Genomic DNA, 11741 nt, shown 5'->3' on the forward strand with positions numbered 1-11741 from the left:
CCAAAACACAGTAAGACAGGAGGTCTCACTTGATCCACCAAGGATCCCTTTATCAGGCTCCAGCTAAGCAGCTGTGGTATCTACATTTTTGAGGTGGTGCCTCAAATATCTGACTGTACATCACTTTGACCTGGCTTGACTATGTTAGGACAACTTACGTGACAGACAGGGTACTCTGGACATCTCTAAATTGTAAGTAATTTTGCCTTTCTCTCTAGTGAACAACTGTTTTCTTCTTCTAATGACTTACTTTAGGAATTTAGGAACTTACAATAACCTGGCTATGAGGTACATATGTTGTGAAGTCAGCTACTCTTACATTCAATGTAACTAAGCAAAGAATTATGTAAATATGTCAATAAACAAAGAATACACAAAAATGTATTGAGAATGAACATCTTCATGCTTACATTTGGTTTAGAGATAGGCAGAGCAGAAGTTAAAAAAATTAGCAATTTTTTATATTCTGTTATGTTGAAGCAACTACATACATGTGTCTTACATTTTCCCTCTTCAGTAACAAGGGAATAAACTTAATGCAATAGGGTGTCTCCACTCTCATACCCTTATCTCCTTTTACTCTCCTTAATTCTTTTTTTTATCTATAAAAAAAAGTACAAGAAATGCCTCACCTTCACACTTTATCAAGCACGTTATCCAAATCTGTGCCTTCCACTATTTTCTGGAACAGACAGGGTAACAAACCGGTCTGGCTTTGCAAATCCTGTGTGGTTTTGGGCACATGTATTTTAAATGATAAGGAAAATCAATGATACAAAATCATAGATTGGTTTGGGTTGGAAGGGACCTTCAAGATCACCTAGTTCCACCCCCTTGCCAGGGGTAGGGACATCTTCCATTAGACTAGGATGCTCAAAGTCCCCAGAAACTCTCAAAGATAAGAAAAAGAAATTATTTTCTCATACAGAAGATGTAAGTCAATAAATCTGGATCTAATTAAATAATGATACATTAATTTGGGAACTAATTATAGTAAGAATTCCTCATTCTGTACAGAATTCTCCTCCCCAAATACAAATCCTCTAATAATTACCGTAACTGCACAGCATGAGTAAACTTTCCAGTGCTGGTTGCCTAAGAGTATGGCAGAATCCTAAGTTTCCTGGCAAGAAAAGTATCTGAAAATGATAAAACCACAGTTGCAAATAGTATTAGGAGATACTGAAAGAATGAAAAATGAAATCTTTCTTCATTGTGCTCACTGGGTGGACTCTGGGCTCCATATGAGTGTTTAAAAGCCATTAGCATTGCCATGCACAAAACTGCCCTTGGAAAACTCTGGGGAAAATCTGGCCATTCCCCCTCAGAAACACGAATTTCTGAAACAAGAAGTATCCATACAAACAGTAGGTTTCCATGCAGGCAGACTACTTAAGGAGAAATTTCCAGCTGTTTAGCAGCTATACAGGTCTCACACCAGCTTTCTTGTGTAGGGGTTCACCAAAATAAATGGCAAAGCACGACACATTTTTAGGTGCCCTCGTACCTACTGAGCCATCTGATTTTCAGATGAAGTAGCAACTGTGAATTCCCACAAAGAACTGAAAGAAGGACAGCAAATTAAGGCTTGCTAAGTGTGAAAGTACCGGAACTGACAGAGTAAGGGATGGGTAACATCAGATACCAAAACCTCAGTGGAAAGTCTTATTAGTGGTTTATCTTCATTGCTACTTTATACCACTTTTTTTTTTTACTGCAATTGGTCCCATGCTCCGAATAAGAAGAGAGTAGAACGAAGACAGAGGTTTTTGTTTTTTATCTTGCTGATAAGAAGGATTACATTATGTGGAGGTGTTTTGGGGGCCTTTTTATCTGACTCCACTAAATCCTTAAGAATATGCACATTAGAAAATGGTTTGTTCCAAATAGACAACCTGAAAAATTAGTTACAGACATCACAAAACTTTTCCTGCTAAAGCAGTTGACTGGGTGTTTTGAACATACACTCTAAAGTATGAAATAATATTTGGCAACAGCTATAAAGGAGCAGATACTGAAGAGCACATTACTGCACTAGAAGTCAATCATTAAGGGTCAGTGAAGCCAGTTTTGGAATGATTTACTTGTGAACTATTCAACCGACCAAAAGGTAAATATGCAGGGTATTATTACAATGTTATTTCCAAAATTAAGTAAGAAGTAAGTAACCTTAATAAGAGATATTGCAATACATGCAGTAATTTTGGTCTTCGGCATTGTTTGCTATCAGTCACATTATCACATTCCATTATGAACTGCCCTCAGGAAAAATAACACATATAGAAAATAAGGTAACTAGTACGTAGACCAGAGTACTTTCCATTTGAGAAGGGCAAATGGATTTAATGAACTTAAGGATAAGCCTCTTTTTGGATGCTTCACGTTAAAAAATAAATTGAACTGCAATGAAGAGATTGTTTTTGTTTATAATTTAGGGAAGAGCTAGAGCAAAGAAAGTTTCAGCCTTCTAATACCCAAAGAAGGCAGCAATTGAGATTTTTACTACTCTTCTAGAACTCCATAAACCTTATGTGCTCTTATACCTGTAGCTATTAGATCACTCTTTGGGGACAGTTGGGTTGAATCAGACAGTTATGCAGTTCTGCATGTATTTCTATTAAATTTTGAAACATGTTCTTTTTTTATTTACCAAAAAAAAAAAAAAAAAAAAAAAAAAAAAAAAAAAAAAAAAAAGCAGACGGAGCTCCAGAATCAGCATAATTTGGTATCTCTCAATAGTAACTGATAATCTAAATCTTCTTCACTGCCAGAATCTTACAGGTTACTTTTGTCAGACAAGAAATTAATAATGCCCTGAGATCCCTCTCTTTCATATGCAAAAGAAATAAGCTATACACATGCAGTGTGGCATCTGCACACATATCACCATGAATTTTCAATCACTCGTTCAATATCGCAGTGTATACCACTGACCCTCAAGCCACAGGGGTGATTGACTGAGGTAATTTCCAACCTATGCATCCAGACCCTTCTGTTCCTCCAACATGGACATAGGGGCAGCAATTCAGAGGGATCTAAATTTCAGACAATCATTAAACCAACAAGGAGCTATTCAGTGGGGAAAGGCAGAAGGCTGGACGGAAGTTCCCTCTGGGCTGGATTTAGCCTACAAAACATAGTCTGGATGATGCCAGAATGGAAGGGTAAATTTCATAAGGAATGAAAGGGATAAAATAAGCTTTCATGGAATGAATAGGTAAGTAGCTCTCCAGACATATGAACTCTTAGTAGCCAAAGACTGAAAAATTGTAATAACTACAGTGTGAGCACTGTACAAGAAGAAAATGCCTGCCAAGTTCATGTTCTGATGCCAGAAATTTTTAAAATCATGAAAATACATAAACAAAAATCTGTAAAAGCAAAATTATGGTCATTGCTAAGTTATGGGAACAACTCTATTGACTGTAGGAACGTTGCTATAAAATTCACAGAGTAAAAACAAGAATTGCAAACATTACCTTACCTTTTTGACTTTTTGTGATACAGGGGAAACATCCTTTAATAATCGAGTGGGACACAAAGCCAAATGTGTGCACATAACCCTCAAAACAATGATTAAACTGATTCTCAAACAAGTGTTTGCCAAGGATCTTTATTTATAAAAGATGAAATAAAAAGCACGAGTTCAGATGAAAACAAGTGATTCCTTCTTTCTTACTACCACCTGTTTTAAGTTAGGCTTTGGAAAAGGACCTTTAGGCTGCTGTTGGAAACCCCCAATTTACTCTTGGGTATGAAAGTATAAGAAGTACCAGCTCCAAAAATTAATACACTACTTAAAACAAAGACTGTCTCACATGCTGAACTGCCCGTGCTTTCACACATGGGAATAAACTCTTGGCAGAAAATCCTGTCCTTGGCCCATGAGGCAAGGGAGAGTGACTATGACACAGGCAAAAAAGCATCCTCTGGAGCCTCGGGATGACACCAAATTTCCCTGCGGAATCTAAGATCTCTAGTCAACATACATACATCTCCCCTGGGGTCAGGAAAGTGAGGCAGTAAACAAAAACAACTGAAAGAAACAGGGCTGCTTGGCAGAGGTGAGGAGAACCTTCACTGGTCACTGGTACCTTCATGTTATGCAATGCCATGCTGGGCATAATGCTCCTTATTCTAGAAGAGCCAAAATATTGCACAAAGTGGCCCTGTTTTACCCAGACATCATCCCCTCCCCAGCACGTCAGACACTATACCATGCCTTGAAAATGCTTTGGAGGAGAAAATAATTTCCCCTTTGAGTAAAGAAGAGCAACAGGTAAAAATACTTCACGAGAGAGAACTCGTCAAGTTGCTGAGCATGTGATTCCTTGCAAATCTACAGGTAAAGGTGAGATGAAACCCATCTGAAGACAGGGATGAAGCTGACCAAGATGAGGTTCAGGAGTTGTATTGTTGCTGCTGCAGCTACACAGATTCACAGCTGGATGGCCTCAAGTCTGAATGGCTCAGTATTATTTATTATGCCGTATCAAGGTTAGCCACCAGTTAGCTCAAAGCAAATTGCAGAGGATAGAAGGATACGTGAACAACACCTTTCAATTTTGCATCAACTAATGACTTGGTATGCCAATAAAGGCGCAGTAAGGCACCATTTGACTGACCTCACTCGTCTAGGAAAATGTCATCCAGTTGAAAACTTGACCTATGCAGTTAATAAATGGATAAGCCTGTTGATATGCAAAACAAATCAGGTCTCTATCTGGAAAACAAAACATTTTTTTACCTCACAGAAGCCCTATATTAGAAAATTCTGATTTATCCTTCTGAGGAGATACTTTTTCAGAATGGCCTTTGGTCCTGTGAGAATAGGTGTGATGTTGTCAGTTGTGACATCTGAATTGCATCAGGTCTCAAGCCGAATGGAGCCCAAATTAAGAGCATGAATATAAAGATGTCTTTCATTGTGTTTGTTTAGCTGCACAGTCACGTCACCATCAGCTGTCCGTGACCACAGAACACTGAATCTCTCTCTATTCATGTCCACTTTAAATCTCTACCAAAAAAACCCAATAAAACAAAAAAAACCCAAAAAACCAAAAAAACCCTGAGTAGAATTTGCAGTGATTTATCTTTTGAAAATACTGGTCCCCTGCTCTAAGTTACAGAGATGTAGGCCTATTATATTCTCAGTGCAGTCCTGGTTTTGCTTTACGTTTTTCGACATAACGTCCAACAGTACAAAATGAGCCATATGTTTCAATGCAAACATGTATTATTTCAAAAAATTCAAACAGACAAGGAAGAGATAATAAGAGGGAAGAAAGAAGTATTTCCCTAAATTTAGAGGGTTCAGATGGATAAGAGGCTTAAGCCAATATCCACTAGTATCAAGTACAATATGGTGTTAGTGACTACCATTTAACAATGTTTTTTAGAAAAACAAAACTTCTTAATGAAAACCTCTCTTTTTAAAGAACAGCCAGTAAAAAATATCTATAACTCATGTGGTAGTAATGACCCCAGTGAGTGTCTGACAGTGGTTTTTAAGTACACCAACCAGCACTCCAGAAAATTATCAATTTGGGGTCACTGGACACTGTTTATTTACATTTTCTCTCCAGCTTTAAAAGGTTTTGTGGATTCTGCTATTTTGAATTTAAGAGCCAGTTTATTTTGTTCAGTTTGGATGTATGCTGTGTTTTGGTATTGTATGAAATGGCTCCAGAGTACTTAGCATAAACAATGGTTTCAAGAACACTACACTAAACAGAACAGCCATCTCAAAGCAATGGATTTACTTTATTCATACCCAGGTGTTTTTTTTCTTTTTTTTTTTTCACAACTAACAAATATGCTGTTGTTCAAGGAAGCATAGGACACAAGACAGGGAAAGCTTTGCTAAGCCAACAGTTCCCAACTTCCTCTGATAGAGTCCACTTGCTTGTTACTGCTGCAGTTCGATGGCTGAAGAATTCCAGCTGCCTCCCCTGAGCAGTGTTTTAATCTCTTCCCAACCAGCCCACCTGTAACAACAATAGCAATTAACTCCAGTGCTTTCTTGAACTGTATAGCCTGGCCGACTTCCAACAAGATCAAGAACTTGGAAAGGGAAATGATTGCTGCTGCCTGTGGGCAGAAACAAACAGAATGAACAGTTGGTGTGAGACAAGATGCTCCTCCACACAGCACTCTCGGACCACAGTTCCCTCTTTGTACAGTGCTCTTCTCCAAGGAACCAGCTGCCTTGGCAGGGAGCATCACTGGGGACTTAGTAAACTGACTTGTAAATGGGCTTATGATGGAAATGCATCAGAAATCGAGGCTTGTACAGCCAACCCTCCACACCCCATCACACGACTCACTAGAACAACTGAGGCTTGCTTCAGGCTATTGCCTGGCCTCTGCCTGCCAGCGTGCATCCAGCATAGCAGCTTTCCAAAGCCACCTTTCCAAACTCAGTCATTATCAGCAGCAGACACCTGAAACATCTATAGGAGGAAAGTAAACGCAGGAGGTCTAAGTACCTTCCCTCAGTTCTTGTTCTGCGAAGTGAGTTACATACACAGCAGCTTATGAAGAATTTTAGATCCCAAGAACTCATGTTACATTTAAAGAAACTGCTGAAAATTCATTTCTGTTTCACTGCAAATTAAGGGTCTTGTAAGTCTGCACACCCTACATAATCTTAAAAAATGGGGCTTGGGTTCCTGAGCAACTTGGCCAATTCTGAAAATTTTACCCGTGACAGTCTTTTATTCCCCAAAACATTAAACTCCAGAAACCACTCCCAAAACCAAGTCTGGGAAACAAATTTGCAGTTGCTCAGGGTAGCTCAATACTTAGGCTATTGAGTCACCACAATGACCACAGAACGGATGGGTTATATGATTTTAATAGGTCAGACACCGCTGTTTTTTCCTTTACAATCACACATCCTAAAACAACTAAAAAGTAGTTGAGAGAAGTCAGACACGTGTGCCCACACTCTGTTTATTTTGAAAAGTCATCACCTCTTCTCCAGATGAATGCTGTTATATCTGCACCTGACCTTATGCTGCTTCTCTTCAGTCAAGGACAGGGATTGACACACACAGGCAAAGAGCTTGCCAGAATAAGAGACTTACTTCTCTAAACATAGCTTTGTCACTCCTCTATCACACCAGCAGTTTGTGTTGCCCAGTGAGGAGTTCATCCTCCCCTTAACTGTCTCTATCTTTTGCAAATATGATTGAACTAAAGGAATTTAACAACATGCAGTTCTGTTTTTAAATTAACACTGATAGGATACCTCCTGATTGTTTTTCTGCTGTGCAGTTACAATTTTTAAGACACTAACCCTAACAATTTCAAATACACAAGCATCCTAATGTGCTGAGTACTGTACAATAGGCCAAGAAGGTTACTGTTGAAATACATGCATAGAAAAAAAAAGGCATTTTCTTCCTTCTACTTTCTTGACCACATGGAAATTTTTTTTCTTCCCACCATCACATTTCTCATAGGACAATCTGTTACTGGGCTTTCCCTGAAAATCATTCTGCGGAAAAGAGTAAGGAAGGTAAGTCTGAAACTCTGTCAACACAGCATGTGGCAAGTAATACTCCAGCTCTCAAACATCACCTGCATTATTTCTGCTCTGCTCCTCACTTCATGCTTTTCTTTCTTCATAACTGAGCACTAACACCTGTTCAGTGGCTTCAGCAGTGCCAAACAGCACACCCCTTGCTCTGTTTCTCCAACAAAATGAGAGGTGATGGGTGACATGAAGTTCTGGTCACATTGCACTCAGTAGGATTTTTTGTTTGGACCTTTCTGTGCCAGGATTTCTCACCAGTTTGCAGTGATGCCATATTCAAATCTACACCATTGGAAGTTACCTTAAAAAGAAACTCCTGCCCCAGCTGCAAACCTTGCTGGTGACTGCCACCCATTTTGTGAAGTGTCCCGAGACAGAGGCCAACAGAGGCCTGAACGAAAGTGAGGAAGGTTTAACATCCAGAGAGCACAAAAGGAGGAAACTTCATGTAGTAGGCAACCAAGGATTAAAAAACACATTCTGTGTTTAACAGCATGAACACAGCTTTGCCTCAAGAGCTCTAGAGAGCTGTTTTAAGTGCTCCCATTTCACATTGTATCTGGAATGACCTATTCCAAATGGGAAACGGTCAATATACTCAATGTTTGTTTTCTTTTCTCTTCTTCTGGTATCAGTATGAGCTGAGCACTACACAAACCTTAAGACTGTCCCTGCCCACCTTGTCTATCCCCAAAAATTTGATCCTGAAGGGGAAAGAAGCAGCAGGGCAAGGCATGCTGAAGGAAACAAAAGAAGCAGAGTGTACCTAAGGCTGGGTCTGTAAAAGAAGTGAAAAAGAAAGCGCAGTAATGAATCCAACTGGAATAGGTTCTCCTCCAAAAATCTTAGCTTAGGATCACTGTTGGTAGTTTTTACAACTCTGAGTCAGAGTGCGGGAGCCAACTGTGTGTCCTAGAGAAACACCCACCCAACAAGCTGGCTGAAACAACAGCTATGACTTCTCTAATGAACTGGCTCTGTTGGTTGTCTGGCAAACGAGGTGTGTGCCCAGGTGGCAGGTGACACAGTTCAGCTGGACAATGAGGAGCGGGCAGTCTTTACCAACATGGTCACTGTATCTCAGGTAATCTCGAAACATCTGGTGGGCAAAGAAGTGATGTTAACAAAGCAGCAATTGGGTGTTTACCCTATGGCTACTTTTCTGGAGCTGAAGTAGGTATGTTTTACTGGATTGATGTAGGTATGAAAATGCCACATAGCAAATTACATGAATTTGAAACATATATCTACAATAAAACCTGAAAGTTTCATGTTTTCCTGCGGTTATGAGCCTGCAAGCCATTCCACACAGGCAAATCTTTGTGTCCTTGATTAACCTCAGCCAATAACTCCAACAGGGCTGTCTCTGATTAAGGTCCACATTTGTAAGCTTCAGAAAATGCTTTGTAGAAAAATGTGGTTGTTGGCCAACCCAGATTGCTGCACATAAGTTACATCTGATAGGAGCAAAATGTGAGAATTTAGACTGAAATTTCCTTAGAGACCAGGGCAGCACTATTTTTCTTGTTGATTTTGTACTTGCTGCCTCGGTGTAATTACCCCTTTCTTGTCAACATCAAAGCAGGGTGGGGAAGAGGTTATTTTTCAAAAGACAGGATAAATCCCTTTGCCTCCAACTTCTGAAGGCTTCAGTTTACAACTCACTGTGTCCACAGTGAAATGAAGTTGTGATCACAATTCTAGACCTGATCCAACACATACTGAAACCAATGGGAGACTTTCTGTTGACTCGAATGGAAGCTGGGTCATGCCCTGAGCAGACACTACTGCACATAAAACAAAACCCCTCTCCAATTTTGGATGGCAGAAAACATGGACAGCCTGGAAACAATAAAGACCCCTAAGGTGAGAAATTGTCTACAACAAAAACCTAATACAGGAAAAATCAACAAGTGCACCTGCCTGCACTCTGCCTCTTTCTAGCCCTATCAACCCAGATGAAACTGCATCCAGAGCAGGTAGTTATCAAAAATGTAAAAAGGTAAGATCTTGGTAAAAGACAAAATCTGTACCAGAGTCTAAAATGTAAAATAATTATTCAATCTTAAAATAAAGTTTTCAAATAAAATGAACATAAGCTTCAAGAAATGAATGTAGTACAACTTAGAAGCTAGAAAAGACTTGCATCACGCTTTGTAACACAGTTTTTATGCTTGTCAAACATGAAAGTCAACCTAGGACTTGCAAAACAAGGGAAGCATGAGCACCCCGTGGCCAGTGTCAGACTCTTATGCTCTATGTCAGCAAACCACCAGCAAACACCTGTATGTTGTTTCAACATTCTTCATATGGCTCCTAGGCAAAAAGAGTAATGAAAAAAGCTTACAATGAGGGAAAGCTAAGCCTGAAAATGAAACACACAAAACAGTTCTAAGAGTGTCAGGCGATTTGGAGAGAAAGGATCGCAGAAGAGCATATGCTTTGGAAAGATTAAAACAATTACTATGTGATGTTGGTATGGAATTGATTGTCAGGAAAAAGAAGACAGCAGCAAAAAGGAATATTGATCTTGCAACATCAGAGACCACTTAGTTTGGATGATACAGCATTTGTAGGCTGGTCTTTACCTTGTCTCCACACATCTCCAGACTGATACACTGTTACTTGAACAATTTGTAGGTGGGAGAGGCGGAGGCATGGGCAGACTGGCTACCCTCACACAGGCAGGTATGTTTTGACATGTTGTCTGAAAGTGACTGGCACTCGGTGGCCAGAAATGTCTCACTCAGGAAGGCCTCTCTAGGCCAATCATTTCTTCCACCCAACCTGAGCTTGGCAGGCTGAGGAGAAAAAAGAGGCTGTTCTTCAGTCAGCTTTTTTTTACACTTGTTTTTCAGCAAATCAAGGAACACACAATGACACAGGGATTTTTTGGGATTACTTATGGGTTTAACAGATACATCCTGTATAAATGAAGAACAGGGACGTCCTGCAGGGCTGTACAACGGCAATGAATACACTGTACCACAGGTAATGGATGCATCCTGACACCCTGGCACTGACTTAGGACCAAGCACTGACAAGGACCCAGAGAACTTGTAAAACGTAACGCAAACTTGTTAGCAAATTACTGAGCTAGAACCTCATCCCTTACCCCATAACGTTATTCACGTTTGAGTATAACCTCTTCATTACACCTCATGATACCCATTATTCTGCACATTTTGGGCTGTATTTTTGCATTCGCTTCCAATTCCGTTTAAAAAGCAAAAGAGCTGGGGGGGGGGGGAATATCACTGAAGATAAAAAGCTGACACTGTTGATCATAAATCTTTCGATATATATACACATATATCTACACGGAGGATGGATCCAAGCCATGCTGGGGACAGGCTTCCCAGCGCCACTTGTTCCCAGTACGCCGGTGCCTCGCCTCCGCACTCCCCGCGCTCCCCCGGCTCACGCAGGGGAGGTGCCGCCGGCAGCGCAGGGCCCGAGGGAGACCCCCTCCGCCCGGCTTCGCATCACCCCACACCCCCGGGAGGCGCCTCCGGGCTCTGTGCCGACCCTCACCGCCCCGCCCGGCCCGGCCGCCACCTACTTCTTGCAGGGGATGAGCGCCTTCCTCTCCTCCAGGATGCGGAGGCGCTGGTTGGGGCCGTCGTAGGAGACGGCGGCCCGCGTGTTGCGGCCCGAGCCGTGCTCGTAGAACACGGTGCGCCCTTCCCACTGCCGCGGCGCCTGGCACGGCTCGGCCCCCGCCGCCGCCGCCGCGCCACCGCGCAGCAGGAGGACGCCCAGCAGTAAGAGCAGCCGCAGCGGCAGCCCCGGCCCGGGGCGCAGCTGCCGCCCGGCCGCCGGCCGCGCCATGCTCCGCGCCGCGCTCCCTCCGCGCACGGCCGCCCCGCACGGCGCGCAGGCGGGCGGGCGGGCAGGCTGTGCCGGGGGGCGGGGGCGGCCCGCCTCCAAACCCGCACGCATCACCTCGGCGGCGAGACGCGGCTGCCGCGACAGCGCCCGGCCACCAGCGCGGCGCGAGGCAGCGCGGCGACAGGCGACGAGGACTCTCGCCCTCCCATGCCTCTCTCCCCGCAGCCGGGAGAGTCGGGGCGCCCTGGCCGTGCCCACTGCTCCGTGGGGGTGCCCAGAGGGGCAGCTGCGAGGTCCAAGCCTTGGGCACTCTGCGTGAGCTTAGGGAGAGAGGGGAAACGTGAACAAGAGGGACCTGCTGGGACAAACT

At 42.5% G+C, this 11741-nt stretch overlaps 1 protein-coding gene across 1 annotated transcript in view; it reads right to left on the reverse strand.

The window, feature by feature from the left end:
- EPDR1 (ependymin related 1) overlaps positions 1-11378 on the reverse strand; it is a 29437-nt gene extending 18059 nt beyond the window's left edge. Inside the window, exon 1 of the mRNA XM_032104891.1 lies at positions 11103-11378. Within this exon, the coding sequence (XP_031960782.1) occupies positions 11103-11371 (269 nt within the window). The 5' untranslated portion in view covers positions 11372-11378. The remainder of the gene's footprint in view (positions 1-11102) is intronic.
- Between the last annotated feature and the right edge of the window lie 363 nt (positions 11379-11741).

Source organism: Corvus moneduloides, chromosome 1 (genome assembly GCF_009650955.1).
Source record: "Corvus moneduloides isolate bCorMon1 chromosome 1, bCorMon1.pri, whole genome shotgun sequence".
In the NCBI taxonomy this organism is placed as follows: Eukaryota; Metazoa; Chordata; class Aves; order Passeriformes; family Corvidae; genus Corvus; species Corvus moneduloides.